General features: G+C 44.8%; 1 protein-coding gene across 1 annotated transcript in view; it reads left to right on the top strand.

The window, feature by feature from the left end:
- The window catches only part of LOC142587419 (cytochrome P450 2C20-like), a 75213-nt gene that overhangs the window by 38157 nt on the left and 16935 nt on the right, over positions 1-20121 (top strand). Inside the window, exon 7 of the mRNA XM_075698429.1 lies at positions 19349-19607. Coding sequence (XP_075554544.1) covers positions 19349-19607 — 259 coding nt within the window. The remainder of the gene's footprint in view (positions 1-19348; positions 19608-20121) is intronic.

Consider the following 20121-nt stretch of genomic DNA (forward strand, 5'->3'; position numbering starts at 1 on the left):
TACTTGCAGTTGGTTTCCAAGGTAGTCTTCTGCCACGGTTATCGAGGTGTGCAAAGGAAGACCGCTATTTAAAATTATTGTGCAGTAATATATGCGGGAGTTGTCTGTTCTACACATTGTCTACCGTGTAGCCATTCCACCTTTATAGTGTAGCCGTGATGTAGACTAGCAGGTACCCAACGCCATGAAGGCTACCCACCATACTCAAAGACCTCGCCTACAGCTCCTGACACTTACTTACTTGAGTTGCGCGACTGCCAACGACATCGATAAAGAATGTTGCATAATAAATTATGGGGCTTTACGTACTAAAAACCACGATTTCGTTATGAAGCACGATGTAGTGGGATATTCTGCAATAATTTGGACCACTTGGGGTTCTTTAACATGCGCCTAACCCTAAGTACACTGGTGTTTTCGCATTTCACACCCATTGAAATACGGCAGCCGTGGCTGGGATTCGATCCCGCGACCTCGTCATCAGCAGCAGAACCCAATAGAAACTAAGCAACTACTGAGGGTAAAGAATGCTAGAAGTTCGAGGAAGGTGATAGACGGCACGTCAGACGATTTGTTCCCATCATCATTTCCCGAGAATCGGTACCAGCCGTAGAAGAATGACACCGCAGAGTGCACTGTACTTAATCTGATGCAGTCAGCATCTAATATTTCAGACCCGATTCACCCTGTAACGACCGATGGCCAGGCACCTCGCTTATACGTGCAATCACCTGACATCTGCCTGGCGCTGGCGTCGGCCATAGCACCTACGTACTAGACATTTCTTCAACACTTGCCGACATCCTCGCCTTATTTCGTACCATAGTGTTTCAACTGAAGTGCTTCAACAGCCAATTTATTTGCACCAAAATTTCGCCACCCTGTCAACTTTATGTTTTTTGTATTTTTGAGGTCATCATTTAATTTTAAGCTAATGCTATCCTGAGATTTTCAGCCGTTTCACCTTTCCCGAAATTCCCGCATTTTGTCGGCCTCTGTTCATATTTTGGGGAAATTTTAATAGACGTTGAAACCATAGCACGGCCCCTGCCCACGGTGCTCAAAAAGTCATTTTATTATCCTGAGGTATTCTCCAAGCTCCTGCCTTCTCGCCGTTCATCAACCTCCTGATTTCCCTGTCACCTGTATCCCATTTTGACGGCTGCGATCTCACGGAATTTGACAATGGTGTAAGACCATGGGATTGAAGCCGTGTAAATCAATTCTACTGGGGACGCGGCCGCCGCTTTTGCTCACAATGAATGAAAATATTGCATTAATGAGCGCCATTCTCAACCATATCAATTCATATTCACAAAAATTGTGCGGATCCCACGCACGATGCGAATAGATGTAAGCGAAGCTTTCTACGTTATGTGTTTTTATTGACGTCAATTAGTGCTAATACTGACTGCAAATGTATTATTTCTTCAGCGTATAGTGCAATACCAGAGTAGTGAGTTGAGGGCAAATGTTACTTTGCGTACACCACTGCTCTTTGTCTGCGTAGTACACAACATACAGCGAGCCGTGTTGGCATAACGCGTTGTTCTGCGCCACTGTTTGCAACCGATGAGAGGGTTGAGCATTGCCATTGCTTCACATGGCACATCGCGTCGTGGAAGACGTACTGGCAGAATTATACTGCTCTACATGTCAAACACTATCGCATTATGAGGCACGCCACAGTGGCGCACATCGGATTAACTTTGATACCCTTGTGCTCGTTAACGTGCTCCGAAATAATATTGCAGGACCGTTTTTGCATTTCGCTCCTGTCAAAACCCAGCTCCCGCGGCAGGGATCGAACCCGCGACCTCGAGCAATACTGTAGCCATTAAGCTACCGCGGTGGGCACCGAAGTGTTGATTTGACGTGCGACCACCTTCAGCAGTGGCACCTATATATACCCTAGGGTAATTAATTGCGGCTGTGTGTTTGCCCGCCCTGCCTCAGTTGTCTACTTGCCAAGTTTTGCCTGACGTTTATTCTTTAGAAATAACGGAAACGTATAGTACCGTGCTTTCAGTTTGCCCGCAGCCGCTGTTGTTTCTAAAGTAGTAGACTTTCGTTATATTCTCCTTTTGTCTTTTCCGCGTCCCGTCCTGCTCCCCTGTATCAGAACTCCCAGCGAAGACTGGCAAGCGTGTTATTCACTCGTTTCGCGAATACCGCTATTCTACCCATACTCCGCCTCTCCTCCCTGCCCCCTCTCTACCATTGTATGTACCTTTATTCAGGAATTGTATTTAGGGTAAGGGTAAGCGCTACAGTTTCTGCAATACTCACTCGTGCTCGACACAACACAAACGCGCAACAACCTTAATGAAGCATCTGTGACACGCCAGTTGACATGCTCTCGATATACATTTCCGCTGGTCACCGAGAAAGGAGTGTGGTCCTGTCTTTTGTGACAACATCACTCTACAGCCTCGCTCAACGCCACCGCTCGTTATTCATCACTTTTTTGTCGACGTTTGGTATCTCTCGTTGCTGAATGGAGACCTTAATTCACACGTAGGAATCTCCGGAAATGAAGTGGCTGTTCGACTGGCTTCAGCTTGCGCTCATGACAGCTGTGTGCGCCCTGAAATTTTGTGCGAGCTTGATGAAGCTCGTCTGCTGAACTTCGCCACCTACTTTAGCAGCATCGAGAACAGCGCGTCGCAAACGGAACTTTCCCTCACCGCATTCGCTGTCGAGGCTTCCCTCGTCACGCTAGAGCGCAACTACTGATGCTGACGGTTGGCTGCGCGGACGAGGGCGAACGTTTATCTAAACAAGGACGTGTCGCCAGTCCATCGTGTACGGCGTGCGGCTGCTGCGAGACACTTCAACACCTGGTATTTGAATGTCCCCTTTTCAGTGCGCAACGCATGTCGCTAGTGAGAGACTGTCATCTCCTTGGCGTGCAGTGTACGACACACAATCACTGTCTGTACCCCTGTGGTTGTGAGTCTCAACGTAATCATGGGCCCAATAACGTGAATCTATTCTAATCTGTTTTTATTTAATCTTCCGACGTTAAAATTATGTAACCGCCGACGCAAGTATCGGGCGGTGACCCACAGCGTTGCCTGAACAGCCCAGTCAAACGCTCTCCTCGTTTATAAGGGGTCACTTTCGTGTGCTTTAGAAACGAATATTAGTGCCTGCATTGAGCGGTTTTTCTTATTCGATTAGCTGACAAGAGGCGAGTTCATGCTCAAGTGGGGAGCGTTTCGATCGGATTGAGTTAGCGGAATCAAAATAGATAACTACATGAAGAGGGAGGTACCGGCGTCTGCATTTGGTACGCTTTCGCTTACTTAGCTTGCGATGGCTTGTCTAAAATCGCAGCGGCGTGCAACGGACAGTTAAGAATGCCGCCAAAACGGATCCTCAGCCGTGAAGGGTTGGCAGAGCGACGTTGTATACGTGCCGAAAGGGTTCGATAACGTTATGCGGCCATGCAAAAAGCTTTTATATACGCAAATAAACTCATGCTCTCCGGCAGGTGCGAGTACCCAGTGCCCGATTGATCGGCGGGACACGTCTTCTATCCGTTTCGGAACGGGGCAGTCTCCAGCTACCATGATTTTGGCTTCTAGCGCGAAGTGAAAAAAAAGTCCAGCTTTGTTCGGAATAATAATGCATCTTTAACGCGTACAAGTCACGTTGAGGCAATTAGTTCTCGCGGTTTTGTGACATCGAGTGACAGACAGGTGAAGTGGGTGCAGCGTAATACCTTTGGACCAATAGTAGAGAGTTAATGGCGAAAAGGCGTCCAATCAACTGTGCTCTGTTGCTCTGTTAAAACTATGCTCTGCTAAAACGATGCTGTGTTCATTGTTATTCTGTGTCTTGTATTCAAATAAAAATTCCATTCGCCTGTGTGTATTTGCAGGTATAATCCGACTGCCATTTCATGGTTGATTGCTTCCTCGTGAAGCTCGGATGTTCATAGGCCGAATAATTATTTAAAATTATTACTTTGAAGAATCGTTCACCTAAATACTACTTATGACTTCAAATTCCACCAACTGCACATGTTCCGTGCAAAACTACAGTACATTTTTGCTTTTCCTAGCGCAACTAGCTGGGTGAAAATAAAGAAAATTGCAAAAATTAAAGTTAGTGCAACTGTTCGTTCATTGAAAAGCTCGCATTGCAGCAGTGTGCTTCGCCGTTATTGGACTGGCGTTGTCAGTGACAATCTATCCGAGTACAAACCGCGCAGACGGAGGCCTGTCGGCAGTCGCGCTGCCAGAGCCTCATCCAGAAATCGAACACATAGGCAATACACGCACTAATTAGTGGAGCTTCGCAGTTCTTTTCTTTTCATGTGTTCGAAGCCAGCAGAGGTTATGTATCACGCCTTGCTTGAACTGATGCGTCTTTCTACGATGAATTGCGAGAAACACGTGAATTCACTGGCGCCGAGAGTAGTTTAGGAGCACTCGCCCGAAGAATAGCCGTATGCAGGTCAACAACTGGCTCACGCCAAGACTAATACGACATTCTCTGCACTAGCTCTCAGTCTTCTTCACAGGACAACCAATCTGCCTCGGCGCCACTGTGAAATATTTCCGTTGCCGAAGCGCTCCAGAGGATTGTACCCATCCCAGAAACGAAGCCCTTCAAAATGCGTAGCACCGTTAACCCCCCCAAAAAAAGAAACTACGGAGGCATCCAACGTCCGTCAAAAAAAGCCGATGAGACAACCGACACATCACAAGGCACCCATGTTTAAGCACTAACTTCAATTGAGGAGCGATTCAAAGTAGCGGCGGGGCTACTTTGAGACTCTAGATTGAAGCGCTCGAGCTTTTCTTCATTGAAGGCGCGTTTCAAGGGGAGGGCGATTTATGAAAGGAAAAACCGCCCTGACGGAGCATTTTGAGTTGAGAGGCGAGTCGAGGTGGGCTTGTGAACACGGGGTTTAGTTTCTTTGTTATCTTGTTGTCGTTTCTTTGTTATTCTGTGTGGTGGCATTGTCGCTTTCGTGCTTGTAGCATCAGGACGGCGATTCATTAAGAGGTAGGTAATCGACTTGTATACTTGTTTATCTTTATCGAATGTCCGCGTTTAACCGTATAACAAATATTATCGTACCGCGCAGGGCGCGCCTGCATGTCTCGGAAGTTTCTCGAATGTTATCGATGGTTATATCCGCTCTGGTTTGTCCTTAACCTTGCGTAATCTCATTTCAAATGTGCCGATGCGAATTACGTAGTTCTTTCTGGAAGGCACACAGGCACCAACGATTGCTCTGGAACCTTCGATAACTCATGTAAAAAAGCCGATGTGCTAGAGCCCCGGATAAATTTTCGATGATGGCGACTGTGTTCGCCGCTATCGTAGTTCTTTGAGCCTAGCCTCTTTTTAAGGGCACAGGTTCGTTCAATGAAGCGCTAGTTTCGTCATTCGCAGTTTTACTGCTTCTTCGCCGTTACTACTACGTGGGTATAATCGTGTTTTAGCTGAAATCTGTATGCACAGCTTTTGTAGCTCTTTCTTATGCTCAAGCAATGTTAGGCAATCTACTGAAATACATTCTTCAAGAAATTACTTACCATTTGGCCTCTAATCACTTTTTGACGATGTTCACACCTCAATTACACAAGACCCTTTGGATAAAAGTATGTTAGATAGGTCACTGATTGTACGAACAATACAGCTTGTCGCATGGAAAAGTTTATCTGAGTGGATTTGGTTTAGGTTGAGAAAAGCATTTGAATTTGACAACCTAGGGCACGGGTGTTTACTACCGAACGGTGTCTTCCCTGCAAAACACATGCTGTCCACAAGTAAATCCTTACCGCATATTTTAACTCCTTTTCCTTAAAAAATGGCACATGCTTCTTTATGGATGGTAAAGGGCACTATTGTATCCGTTTACTCTGTCTGAATGTTGATACGCCCGCAATTACGTCTTACTGTATTTACGAGATAAAAGTAAACTATGTCTGCTTCGAACTCGTCCTGAGGAATGGATTGTTAGTAAATACGAGATCTTGCGAACATGCTAATGTTGTTATGTAAGTACTACAGATCAGCCGATGAGCTATGCAGGAACCTGAATTATCGACACTCTGTGCCAACGTGGGTCAGGAGCGAAATATCGTCAAAAAGCATTCACCGTAAGTTTTCCCTACATCAAAAAGAACAGTCCCTGTAAGGCAAGTAAGCCGTGGCTTACTTCGGAATGCTTGAAAGCTATCATAGATAAAAATGCACTGTTTCAAAGCTTCCTTAGGAAACAAACGCCTCCAATTTACAGGCATTTAAAAAACATCGGAATAAACAAATAGCCTTTTGCGCAGACAAAAAGAACGATACTTTTAGAACTTGTTTAATCGTGAAGTATCTAGAAAACCGAAACCTGTCAGTAAAATGCTAAGTTCTTTCTTGGAAGGTTATTCTAAAGAAAACACTGGTCCCACTGAAATGAAATTAAATAAGAATACTTTCACTGGCTCTAAGCTAGCTGACCTTTCTAACATTTACTTTGCCTCTGTCGCAAGCAGAGTTAATAAAAAATTGGAAGACGCTTAAGCTTCGCCCTCAAGAGTGGAACGCGATAGCGTTATCGCACCCCGTTCGCACCGCCCACTCATTCGCTCGGCATGCTCTTGACGAGACGAAGGGGAGGAGCGGGCGAGCGGCGCGCTACCTGTCGGGGCAGCGCCGCACATTGCGAGGAGGGGGTCTTCTGTGTTTGCCGCAAGATGACGCTGCGTGTGCGCCAAGCGCAGAAGAAATGTAGCGGAAACGTAATTCGCTACTCGTTTAACTGCGACTTCTGTAATTTACATGCTCACAATTACCGATATACACCGCAGTATAACATTGTACGGCACGTTTCTAAGACAACACCACATTCACTAGAGACGCTTTTGTCCCACTTTGAAATATGGAACTCATGGCTGAGAGATGGCTGAGGGAGAAAGAAGAAGACGGCGTTCCGAACAGTCGCCTTTTTCATGTTCTCCGCTTCAAAGGATTTCGCGGCCCCTGGCCGAGGTGCTGCTCAGGCTTCAGCCAGCAGCAGTGACTACCGTGTTGTGTTACCCCGTCTTCCTACCGGTAAGCTGGTTGTGGACTGCGTTTTCCTGCATGCTGACTTAAGTCGTCGACCGTACAGAGCCCAAGACTTCAGAGACGCCCTTCGGAACGTTATGGACCTGAAGAAAATGAGTTCCATCGGTCAATTTCAGATGTCGCACGTGTGGATGATGACGTCCAAATCAGGGATGACAAAATCAAAGCTAGTCGCATGCGGGGAATTATGCGTAAAAGGCAGATTCTGCGTCGTTATTGATCCTGACCCCACGGAAGTTAAAATGAAGCTTTTGTGGCTTCTTGAGCGTTTGGAAGATGACTACATTCGAGATGTGCTCCAGGCTTACGGGAAAGTCAAGTCTACATCAGCAGAAAGCTGGAGAGTATCGGAGATGGAACAAATGCGTACGCTAAATCATGACGTGGTGTTTACTTTTGCCGATGGAGTCGGCGTGGGAGACATTCCACATCTACTACTTGTTTGTGGAGCGCAGAGCCTCGTATTAATTCCTGGCAGGCCCCACTTTGCCTGCGCTGTAACAAAGTGGGGAACATTCGTCGAGACTGCAGAACCCCACGTTGTGAAACATGCCGACGCTTTGGCCACAAAGCTGAAGAATGTCTCGTAACATACGCCGATAAGTTACGACACAGAAAAAAGCCTCCGGATGAAAGCTTGCAAGAACGCACAATGGATATTACGGAGGTTCTCGACGCGACTGTAGACGTTCCCTCTTCCGCGGAGGCCCGCTGTTAAAGACAATGGCATCGCAGAACTGCCCGTGAATAAAGCAAGTAGCAAAGAGAAAGATGACAAACCTCAGCAACAACCCAAAGGAGCACCCGCTACCACGAAGCCAGTTGCTGCCCTGGAAGCGAATGAGGGGGCCCGAGATGACTCATCAGATGCACCTAAGCATCTCGACACGAGCGCTGAGCCGGCAGAGGACAGACGAAGTAACGCGAATACTTCAGTTCCGAAGCGACGTGCGACTGACAGATCGGAATCAAGCATGGACCGCGAGACGACCAGTACCACAACATCGAAACACTCGGGAAAGTGCCGACGACCACGGTCCAGAAGGCCTGGTGGGGTTCGGAGGGAGGCTCACCGTTGCCTTCTAGGACCGATCACATGGATCATTAGGTCCAAATAGTTGGTAGTCACCATGGCCCTGTCCCAGCAACTTCTTTTCGTAACCTTAAACGTACGAGGCCTTGGGTCTTTGGAGAAACAGGCAGAGCTTCACCGGCTTTTGTCTAGGAAGCGCCTCGATTTCGTCGCCGTGCAGGAGACGAATATAGAGAGTAATGACGAGACAGAAAGGGCTTTGCGACCTTTTCTGTCTGAGTATAATATTTGCGTTTCACACGCTCTTGGTTTATCCACGGGTTGTTTCCTGTTTCTTAAAAAGAGCCTACTTTGTTCAGCATTTAGTTACCATGTCGACACTCAAGATCGATATATATGTTGTGATTTTGTGTTGCAGGGTGTGCCATGGCGAAGAGTCAACGTCTATGCATTTAATGACGCTGCAAAACGAACTCTTTTATTTGATACTGTGTCTAGTCTAATGGACTGTGATCGCTGCATTGTTTTAATGGAAGATTTCAATTGTGTATGTGATCCGCACGATCGAAGCGGCATTAACACTCAGCGGGACAGGAGAGGTGAAGTTTTGTCTAACATAATAGAAAATGCAGGGCTCGTTGATATAGGAGTGCCGGGACAGGGAGCTCGCTCTTGTACAAGAATTCAAGGTCATTCTTACGCCCGCCTTGATCGGATTTATGTTTCTTCATACTCCTCTGTCGAAGACTATCCTGTATTACTATCCCAGTTTCATTCTCTGATGATTGTACGGTTATCGCAAAGAATGGTGAAAAATCTGCAACTTATTTCCGACCACAGAGGGCACTCTGGATGCTTAACGCTGAGCTTCTAAATGATCAGCAATTTATTAATCGCGTGCGCATGGCCCTAACCAATTCTCCTTCCACTGACGTGCCATTATTTGCTCCTTGGGAACTCTTTAAACAAGAGGTTCGTACAGTGGCTATAAAAATTGGCTAGGTGAAATCATTCTATAGAAAGAATGAAGAAAAAATGCTTCTTAAGAGCCTGTGTAGCCTTTATGAGATTCAATGCGCAATGCCAGGCGCTTACATTGTTGACATAGAAAACATTAAATGTGAGTTACAAAAGTATGACGCACTACGTAACAGAGGTGCGCGAATTCGATCTCGAAACAGGCGTGCTCTGCAGTCTGAGCAATCAACACGTCAAGCTTTACTTGGTGAGTGACGTCAGGGTATTTCCAAAGTAATTCCGGAAATATACTCCGAAGGTAGTCTTCTAAAAAATACTAATGACATAATTTCTCAGTTCTAAACTTTCTACACTATGTTGTTTAGTGCCCCTCCGAACGATCACGATGCAATTGTTTTGGAGGGTTTTGTATCTGTTGTAAAACCGTTACACAATGATCACTGTGCAGTCATGAGTGGTAGCCTTACGATGCAAGAAATTGAGGTAGCTATTGATCAGCTGCCTTTGTCGAAAACACCCGCCCCGATGGACTTTCAAGTGAATTTTACAAAGCTTTCAAATCAATTATCAGCCCCATATCATTGGATATTTTTATTACAAGGTTAGAGGTTGACAACCTTCCGCAGCCTTTTTGCAAAGCCCACAGTTTTAATTCCCAAAAGTTCAGATAAAGAGAAACTGCGTTCTCTTGAAGGCTACCGACCAATCACATTGTCAAACGTGGATTACAAAATTTTTGCGAAAGTTCTACCTAATAGATTGCAATTTGCGATGTCAATTCTAATTGGTTCCCATCAGACGTGTGGAATCAGGGGCCGATCAATTCAAACCAACATACATATCGCCCGTACACTTCTTCAATACTGTTATGGTTCCACTGAGCAGCTTGCAATGCTCCAGGTAGACCTTGCTAAAGCTTTTGATCGTGTCAGTCACTCCTATTTATTTTCTCTTCTGGAGCGTGTCAATTTTGGCTCCATTGTGCTTAAAGGCGTTAGGCTTTGCTGCACCTGTTGTACTACTCGTTTAGTTATTAATGGCCAACTCTCCGAACCCATTTCCATTTGCCCATCAGTAAAACAAGGATGCCCGATGTCCCCACTACTCTTCGCCCTTTACCTGGAACCACTATGCGTAAGCGTAATTCAGTCGAGTCACATCCATGGCTTCAATATACTGGGTAATGAAGTAAAAGTCAGCTTATGCAGACGATCTAGCGTTCTTCTGCACGGATAAGCCCAGTGTACAAAAGGTAGTATCGATAATACAAGAATTTGGCAGCGTATCAGGAGCACGAATGAACTCCACAAAAAGTTAAGGCTCATGGTTTGGCTCATGGTGCTATACACCAGAACAGTATGCAGGCGTTAAGTGGACTGATGTCCCGCCAACGTATCTTGGCGTGCCGTTAGACGCATATAAATTAAGCGCACACTATTGGAAAGAACAGGTTTTGCCCTGCAAAGTTACGCCCAGACATTCGTTCCAGAACGACTTTCTATTTTTGGGAAAGCCGAAGCCTGCAACAAGTTCTTGGCAACAAAATTTTTCTATGTATTGCAAGTTATTCATTGTGCTAGGCCATACATCCAACGCGTTCACCCTATCTTTGCAACCTTCGTATGGTCTTCAACTTTTCAACCCATGAGGCGAGACAATATTTTTAGGCCTGTTAGTGAAGGTGGGCTGGGCTTAGTACATCTTTATGTGCGGCAAATAGTGTCTCGTTTCGTCTTTTTTCGCGATACTTCGCATCCTATAATTCGGTCATACATGCAAGTCACACTTGTTAACGGGTTACCTGATTTAGTTGTGTCTTCAAATTTTTCTTCGCGCTTATGCTTGTAGGGGTTCATACAAGAAGTTTACTTGGTGGTTCGTTTCCTGACAGTTCGGTTTTCCACTGAATACCTGTATTCTGTGTGTGTGTGTGAATACTTGTAACTGTCGCCTTTGTGATGTACAAGAGACAATTGAACATTGTTTGATTAGCTGCACCGACGCCATCCTATATTGGGATGTACTCAAACGGACTTAAAGGAAGACTTTGAGAGTAACGCTCATACTGTGCGATACCTGCTGCCAACCTCTGACAATAGTGCACCTTTCGATAAGTTTTTTGTCATTGGAATGCACAGTTTGTGGAAAACGCGAACGATGGACCGCAACGCCGAAACGGTGGTACCTACAAAGGTACATTTTATCCAAATAACCCTACACCTAAAACATGTTTATGAAGGACTCGGTGTACAACAGGACTGGTACCCTATTTTGGTGAGGTGCTTATCCTTGCCACCCTTCTAAAGAGAAACGAACGTTTCTACTCACAGTATGAACGCTGCCTTTTCTGTATGTGACTTTCATTGTGCCTCCATTCTCTGACTATGCTGAACTGGTGAACGTCTGGTTGAATGCTACTATAATAAATACCATGAAGAAAAAAAAGAACTCATGGCTGAGTGGTAGCGTCTCCGTCTCACGTTCCGGAGACCCTGGTTTGATTCCCACGCAGCCCATCTTGCAAATTTTTTATTTATGAATTGCTTTCCGGGATATTTTGCTCGCGGCCAACGCCGCCAGCACAAGTTTTTCTGCGACGCGAACTCCTTAACGCTTTAGCCTTAAGAGGAAGCTTTAGCTCGGGCCCAACTCCGACGCGGCCTATTCAAATACATTTAAAACGCAAACACGTTTTTATGAGATAACCCCTGGACCGATTTTGATGAAATTTGTTGCATTTGAAAGAGAAAGTTAAATTCTAGTGACTGTTGGAAGCGGAATTTCGATTTAGGACCTAAATTTTCTTAAAACTATTTTCAAATATTTGACCGTTTGAAAAATATAGAAGCACGAAGTTTACAAATTCATAGCTCTGCATCAAGAACTGATATCGCGGTTCTGTAAACGGCATCCATTAGATCATTCAAAGCGGACAAATTCAATATGTCATTTTACATCTTACGTGAATTTGTTACATTGGTTACAACGGTTTTGCAATAGTTGTATTTTCCTACGAATAAATTTTTTATATTCATGTGTAACATATCAATTTTGTCCGCTTTAGATGTACTATTAGATTCAATTCACAAAATTGTATTATCATATTTAGTGGTTGAGATATAGAGTTGTAAACTAGATAGTTTCGTTTTTTGAAAATTTACGATTTTTGCCAATTTTTAATAAAAAATTGACGACCTAACTCAAAACTTTGAAACCAGCAATCACTAGATTTTAATTTTGTCTTTTAAATGCAACAAACCTCGTCAAATTTGGTGCAGTGGTTGCCGAGAAAAACGAATTCTCCTTTCACATGTATTTATATAGGAGCACTCGAGCTAAAGCTTCCTCTTAATACGTCCTGCATAGGATCTATGCCTTCGAGAACACGTGACTCTCTGTATTTGTTTCCCGTCACCCAGCCAGAAGTTGTAGCAGTGTTCTCGTTCCTCAGAAATAGCTACTGCCCCGAACCTGATGATCTACAAATTCGACTGGTCAAGTACGTGCTTGACATCATTGCCCAAGCCTTAACACATGTGATCAATCTAATCTTTTCTTCTGGCGATTTTCTGAGACAGCTACAAGTTGCTAAAGTAACCGTTATTTTCAAAGGCGGTAAAAAATCATGTATCAAACTACAGGCCTATTTCGATACTACCCATTTTTTGAACGCTATTTGGACCTTCATTCACATAAGAATTAATAGTTTTTTGAGTCGCAATACCATCATAACGCCGTTTCAGTTTGGTTTCAGAAAAACGCGTTCCACGGAATCCGCGTTACTTCTTCAAAAAGAAATCATATTGAATGGTTTTGAGCGTCAACTTTACATACTTGGAATATTAATCCACAGTTCGAAAGCCTTTCGTCGGGTTAATCATACCACACTTTTAAAAAAGCCAGAGAATTACGGATTCAGTGGGGCATTTTACACACTTATGCAAAGCTACTTGAGTGATCGCCGGCAGCCGGTACAACTTAATAGCTATAATTCAAGCTTTTGATCTCTAAACAGCGGAGTACCGCAGGCAAGCATCCTAGCGCCTCTACTTTATAATGTATATATTAGAGACGTAGTAAGAATATATGAAAATGCCCAATACATAGTTTATGCTGACGATACTAGCTTATTTTTTAGAATCAGATTTATTGGAAATTCAATCCAGAGCAAATAAAGTACTCGTGAAACTGCGCACCTGGAGTTTTAACAAATCGCTAACTATAGATAGGTCGAAAACAAAAGCGATATTATTTAGAGCTAGAAACAAGAAAGTCAACTTTGATTTAGCGCTTCCTCTTGGTACATCAAAAATTGTGGTGGTTCCTGCTGTGAAATATCTTGGCGTACTCTTCAATTAAAACATGTCCTGGCATTCGCAGTCTCATTCTGTTTGTTCCAGCTTTCTCGCTTGGTTGGTATATTATCGCGCACTAGTTTTTGTTTGCCTGAGAAAGTAAAACTGCTGTGTAATTCACTTTTCCTTTCAAAACTATGCTATTGCTATCTTGTCTGGGGAACCACCCCAATTTACAACATTCTTAGCATTCTTAGGCTTTCCAGATTACAGAAAAAGGCTGTCCGTTTGATTGTCAATGCTCCGTTTAACGCACACATAGGGCTTAACTGTAAAAACCTAAAGGAAATACGTGTTGTCGTCATGTGCGATTCCTTACTAATGACATGCTACAAACAAGGCATTAAAGGGAAGCTGAAGAGTCTGTCGAATTCAATAAGATGCTCACATACGGATGCGGGAACCTTATAAACCATGTAGGTAAAATTTGGGTTTTTTTTCAATTAGGAGCGACGTAATCGTCGGTTAAAATTGCGCGGTAGCTCCACCCCCCGTCGAATCCCGCGCGCTGCTGCTGACGCTGACGATGCGAGCGGAGACCGGAAACCGCGGTGTTGTGACGTCAACTCTAGCGTTTTGTTCCTTCGCAGCCTGCGCGACCGTGCCTGACAGTGCTTGTTTCTGCGTGCGTGCCATCTTAATCTGCTTCGATCGACCCTGCATTCCTTTGTTGGTGCGTCTGCGTGTACGTAGAGTGGTAGTCAACGTGCGCAGCATCAACTGAGGTGGTGGGCCGATCATGCCGGCTTTCTGTGCAGCCTACGGTTGCACAAGCACCAGCGGCCGCGACGATGTTGTCTTCCATTGCTTCCCACAAGACAAGAAGCTTTTAACGAAGTGCGAGGCTGCTGGGAAGCGAAAGAATTTCAAGCCCTCAAGAACAACAGTGCTGTGCTCCAACCACTTCCGTGACGACGATTATCACGAGAATTTATCATTAAAACGTGCGTTGGGTTTGCCAGTCAAGTCGGCTCGTCTAAGGCCCGGCGCAGTGCCGTCAGTGTTCGCGTACACAAGGAGCTCGTCACCGCTGTCAAGGCCAGCTTTCAGCTTTTGTCAAGGCCAGTTTGCATGTGCTGGAAAGCCGACGCAATCGTTGCTTCGGCTATGTGCCACGCACTCCTCATCTCACTTTCTTATGGCACGACCTTGCGAAGGTCGACAATGAGCATGAAAGAATGCGAGTACCGCATGACGCCTCCGCCGTAATGACCATGGATTCATTAACGATTGATATTGATGGAACGACAAAGGCCTACAATGACGACGGTAAAATGATAATCGGATTATTAAGCGGAAATGGCGACGATGGCTTGAGTAATATGACATGACGACAGCACTATTTCAAAGGATGCATGATATTGTCTGAGTGACGACGACGCGATGACGATGCCATGACAAAAGTGGCATAATCAAGACTTAATGACGAACAGGGAACGGCGGCGTTGTTTTCACGAAGGTGGTATGATGATGAAGGCACGAAAACAATGGGATGACAATGATGAAGTGATAAAGATGGTGAAAGGACAGCATGAGACCGAGCGCATGACAACGGCATGCCGACAATTGCTTGGCGAGAGTGGCCTGCCGACGTTTCAATGGCGACGATGAAGTGACGACGATGGCATGACAGAAAGAGGACGATGCCATGACGATAAGTGTATAATAACAATTTCGTGAAGATGACTATCACAAAGCATGTATGATGACGACAGCATGGCTACGACGGTATGATGAATGTGGGATGACAAAGCGGGACTGTCGATGATACCATCCACGACGGGATTACGACGACGGTGCACAATGTAGGCATGATAGAGACTGTCTGACCATAACGGCATGACAAGGATGGCGTGATCACGATTGAATGACTACAGGGTGAGAACAATACAACGTCGATGGAACGACGATGGCATGACGACAATTGGATATCGTTACTGAAGTGTTGCCAATGATAAAAGAACAGCGTGGTGGCGAACGCATAATGACGACTGTAACAACGATGGCTTGATGACAACGGCATGACGAGAGTCTAACGACAAAGCTTGACTAATGGCGATGCAACGACCATGACGCCGAACACACACAAAGTGGCTCAAGTTGAAAGACAACTTGGAGAGCGAGGTCGTTGTAGAAGGCGTGAAGACAACAGCATTACGAGAGGCGGCGGTTTTCTCAACTGTAAGCTTTTTAGTGCATGGAGATGGTTTGAAGTGGTCGAGAACCAGGCGTAAGACTTCACAGGTAAGCTGGTTGATGAGTTCATTGCCCTAAAATCACACATGGCTAGTAATCCACACAGCCGCCACCGGCGTTCATAACCGATGCACTATGAGAGAGGCATGTGGGGTGGAACGGGTCCCCTGCAGATGTATGCGACTAGCCTTCCTGAAATCAGCAAATTTGAAAGCAGGTTTAAAAAAATTCGATGGTAGGTGATGCAGCTTTGCTAGCGTACGATAAGTAGTAGGAATCACTTCGCGAATAATTATTGCAGGGCATCAGTTTATATCTAGCGCGTGCAAAATTTCTTTGATATATGACAATTCTGAGGATGACTGATGCAAAATTACGATACGAAGGATGGCCTACTCCTAAACTGTGGACAAGATATTAAACTGCTATCTTGTGCTTGTGGATTCTGTTCGCAAAACAAATTGTGTTTATGGCGCCCCTGCAGTTGCGAAAATACACATTGGCGCCTCATAAACAGTTGGGCTTATCTGCTTAGAATGTTTTGTTAAATAAACCTCGATCATGATTTGGTGTTACATCCAACCACCTAGCCAAATCCACCTGTGAATAAAAAATCTCGGCCTCGAACATTTGGCCTAAGGTTCTAGATTGCTTTTTAGGACAGTTTGTCACTTTCACTTTACCATTTCTTGCACTAGAGGTTGCTTCTTTGCGGCTGTATTGGCGACAGTGTCATTGATGGGCTGACGTCTTTTACCATCAACCTTCCCTCTGTAATACATAGTTGTAGCATGACAATCCGGTGACATACGTCAGGTACGCCCTGCAATGTTGACTTCCTTACTCTTGCACATAAATCATATTAATATATTAGGAGATAACTGTTGGTTTCAGTACAAAAAAGTCTCTGTTACATTGCTCCTTCAGAAACGTTCTCAGCTACAAGACGTGCCAGCAAAATTAATTTCCGAATAACGCTCCTACCGGTAACCTCCACCTTGTGCTGCCTGCAAGCTCCCTGTTTGAGCAAGTTGATCTACTCGGCCCTGTTCCGCAATCCTCCGCGGGTAACCACTGCATAATATCGTGCGACGACTACGATATCCGTTAGTGCGAGACGGCAGCCTTCCCCTCCGTCACTGCTGCCGGGTCTCTCTTTTCTTGCTCCACTCTCCACTCTTGCTCGTCTGGCGTGGGCCACCTCCAGTGATTATCAACAAGCCTGGGCGCCAATTCACCTTTCGCCAAATGCACCAATTCACCTAATACAGTTTAGGCTATTTGAGGATCAGTGAGAAGACAGAAACACACACGACTCGATGTTATTCCCGGCTTCCTCAAGGACATGAATATTGTCTTTAAAGAACACAGTAGCAATACTGTGAAAGACAAAACTATCTTTTATTGGGCGAACCTGTGCCCACAAAGACAGGCTACACATAAAGCGAAATGATAGCGGCGAACACATTCGGCGATTGTAGAAAATCTGATCTGCGGGTCAAGCGCGTCGTCTTTTATACATGCGTCTTCGAACGTTCCAGCGGAATTGCTGGGACCTGCGTGCCTTTCACAAAGTTCTACATTATTCGCCTCGCGAACATATGCGATCAGATCATACAAGGTTCGGTCACAGACAGCGGATGGAACCATCGATAGCATTCCAGAAACTTCTTTTACATGCAGGCGCGTCCTGCGCTGTGCGATAACATTTCTTAGGTGGTGAGAAGTGGTCGCCCGATAAAGAAAAAGAAGTACACGTGTCAATATAAAAGCATCTGCCGAAAATACAGAACACCTTTTTTGTTGACAGTGCGAAGACCAGACAATGAGCAGCCTAGCAAACTCGGGAAATATTCCGCCAGTAAATAGAAAACCTCACGATAGCACGATGCTCCTTTGTCAAGGTTTTCGGAGGACTCATTTGTTGAAGACGAGGCAGGAACGACTTAAGGTCTTCGAAGTAGTCAAACATTGTCATCACGCGCTTCATCTAATACGAAGTATTTTAACATTGAATTGAGGTCCCATGAACTGCAATCCATGCAAATCGTTCTAGACCTTATTACATGACCTACGGATTCAATTACCCCAACACTGATCAAGACATCAACAAAAGCTGAAAAAGTACACGGCTATGGCATGTGGCCCACCTCTGGTCTAATCATGCACAAAAAGCTGGATGACTTGTACATTCAGCACAATTCAAAGAGGTTAACATAAATCGCAACGAAGCGAAACAGGCAAATATTATAGGTTTTCGAGCTACTTAATGAGGACGAGAGAAAGTCTCGGCAAGCTTGGCTATCCGGCGAGCGCTCCTAGTTAGAAGACTGGAACAACGATCACTGGCGGCAAACTTTCCCTGCGATATGGAAGAAAATAAAACATAGAAACAAAGGTGAGGAAGGCGATAACGTCTGAACGCGCGCTCTGCTGCAGAAATCGGGAAGAATTTGCCTCAGACAATTATGCACAAGCTATTATACAAGATTTGATTTCAATCGAATCTGGTACTATATGATCTCCTATTCAATTAGGACACAAAATAATGCTACAATCACATGCTATTTTAGCAAGTGAAGAAGACAATCGCGCTCTCTTATTGTGGAGTGGAGAGGGAGTAGAAACGGCAGTCGTCCTAAATGTTAACATGTGTGTCTCTCCAGAAAGTTTCCAGCATCCAATAGGTATATTCTGTGACTTCCTAGCGGGCGGTTTAGGTATTGAAATTCCGCCGACCCTACTGCTGTAATTGATGCAGACCAGGTAGGTCAGGCGGCCTCATAGCTGAGGCAGCAGGTGTCCGAAGCATCTGTGGATTAGACGGGGACGTTTAATAAGCATGTGCGCATCGTTCCATGATTTAAACAAAATCAGTCATACCTGTCCAGCCAGTTTTCGACATCGTCTCCATAGAGACATAGAGACCAGCGATCGTGTACGGGTCACATTGAAAAACGCTGATGGTCCAAGAGCGAGCCCTGAGTTGCGGACAGATTGTAAGTGTGGAAGGTTCAAAATGTTCTTGGTTTATTGTTGTGGAAGAGTGGGTAGAGTTGTGGCTCGAATAATATTATAGTTAAGATAAACGTAGTAGAAGACGACTGCGATAAAATGCACGTCTACTAATTCATGTATCTCGCTAGTTCAACGCTTTATTCGAGAGGGTCACGCGCTGAAGAATTTGGCGGCAATGATTCTGAGTATATAAAAATACAGAGGGAAGGTGAATGCATTGTCCACAATGTAGGTTTAAAATATATATTTTGAGATATATTTCTTTTGAATGGTCTGCTCTGAGAGCTCGCTGTTCTGTACACCTCCAGTTCAAAGCAATCCAAATGGCATTTCGAAAAACAGGACGCATCGCAAAAAAGAGACAGGGACACGAGAGAGCGACACGCGCACATCGCTGACTTACAACCTCCAGTGAGAGCTGTCTGCGTGTCGCTCTCTCGTGTCCTTGTCTTTCTTTGCACTCTGTGCTTTTTCCAATGAATCAGCAACAATTCCAAACTTCCAGGGTAAGGCATATAGAATGTCGTAACTCATCACACTATTGATGTTAAAGTACCTAGCTTGTGAAGATTCGGTATTTGCTTATAGGCGCTACAAACGCAAAATCTGTACCGAAAATTTTTCACCTAATATGAATACACGAACGAGCCATCCATTTCATTAATGGACTGTGTTTGCCCTACAGACCGCTACCTGGTCGGAAATGTTAAAGACATACTCGTGGCGGGCACGTTGAGCACGACTTCTACCATGTGCTGGCTCTTCGTGAATTTCGCCGTGAACGAGGACACCATTCAGGCTCGTGTGCAGCAAGAAATCGACAAAGTGGTTGGTCAGCACAGGGAGGCAACGTGGGAGGACAGGAAGCGAATGCCTTACACCCAGGCTTGCCTGTGGGAGGTGGGACGGTGGAAAACTGGAACACCCTTAGCAGTGCCCAGAGAGTAAGCGTTCAGTATGCCATACATTAAACGTGTTTTTATAGAATAACCAATAAGCTATCAGTTTCTCAGACAGGAAAAATTTTGCTGCATTGCAGAGACTAGAAAACAATGTGCTATACCACGTCATTGTTATTTAAATTCGGTTTATAATTTTTGCTCAGTGGGGCTACCAAGACCTAGACTTCAAGCTCAGCTGGCGTAAAGCCTTGTGCCAGCGCCAGCTAGATTGGAATTTGCGGCACGAAGGGAAGGTTTACTATATGAATACTTTCATATGAATACTTTCCTAATATATGAATGTTTTCAACAGAACAAAATCACGGTGTAGGACGCGCTATCGCTTATGACAAACAAATCCAACAAAAAGCATGAGAAAGATGCAAAACGAACCCGTGTAATTTTTGCAGGTGCCTAATTGATAGATTTTTGCAATCTTTTTTATAAATTCACTATTACAGTAGATACCTAGAAGCAGAGCTCACCTGTTTGTTGTTCCTCTATGCGTGATACCGGT

Source organism: Dermacentor variabilis, chromosome 7 (genome assembly GCF_050947875.1).
Source record: "Dermacentor variabilis isolate Ectoservices chromosome 7, ASM5094787v1, whole genome shotgun sequence".
Lineage (NCBI taxonomy): Eukaryota > Metazoa > Arthropoda > Arachnida > Ixodida > Ixodidae > Dermacentor > Dermacentor variabilis.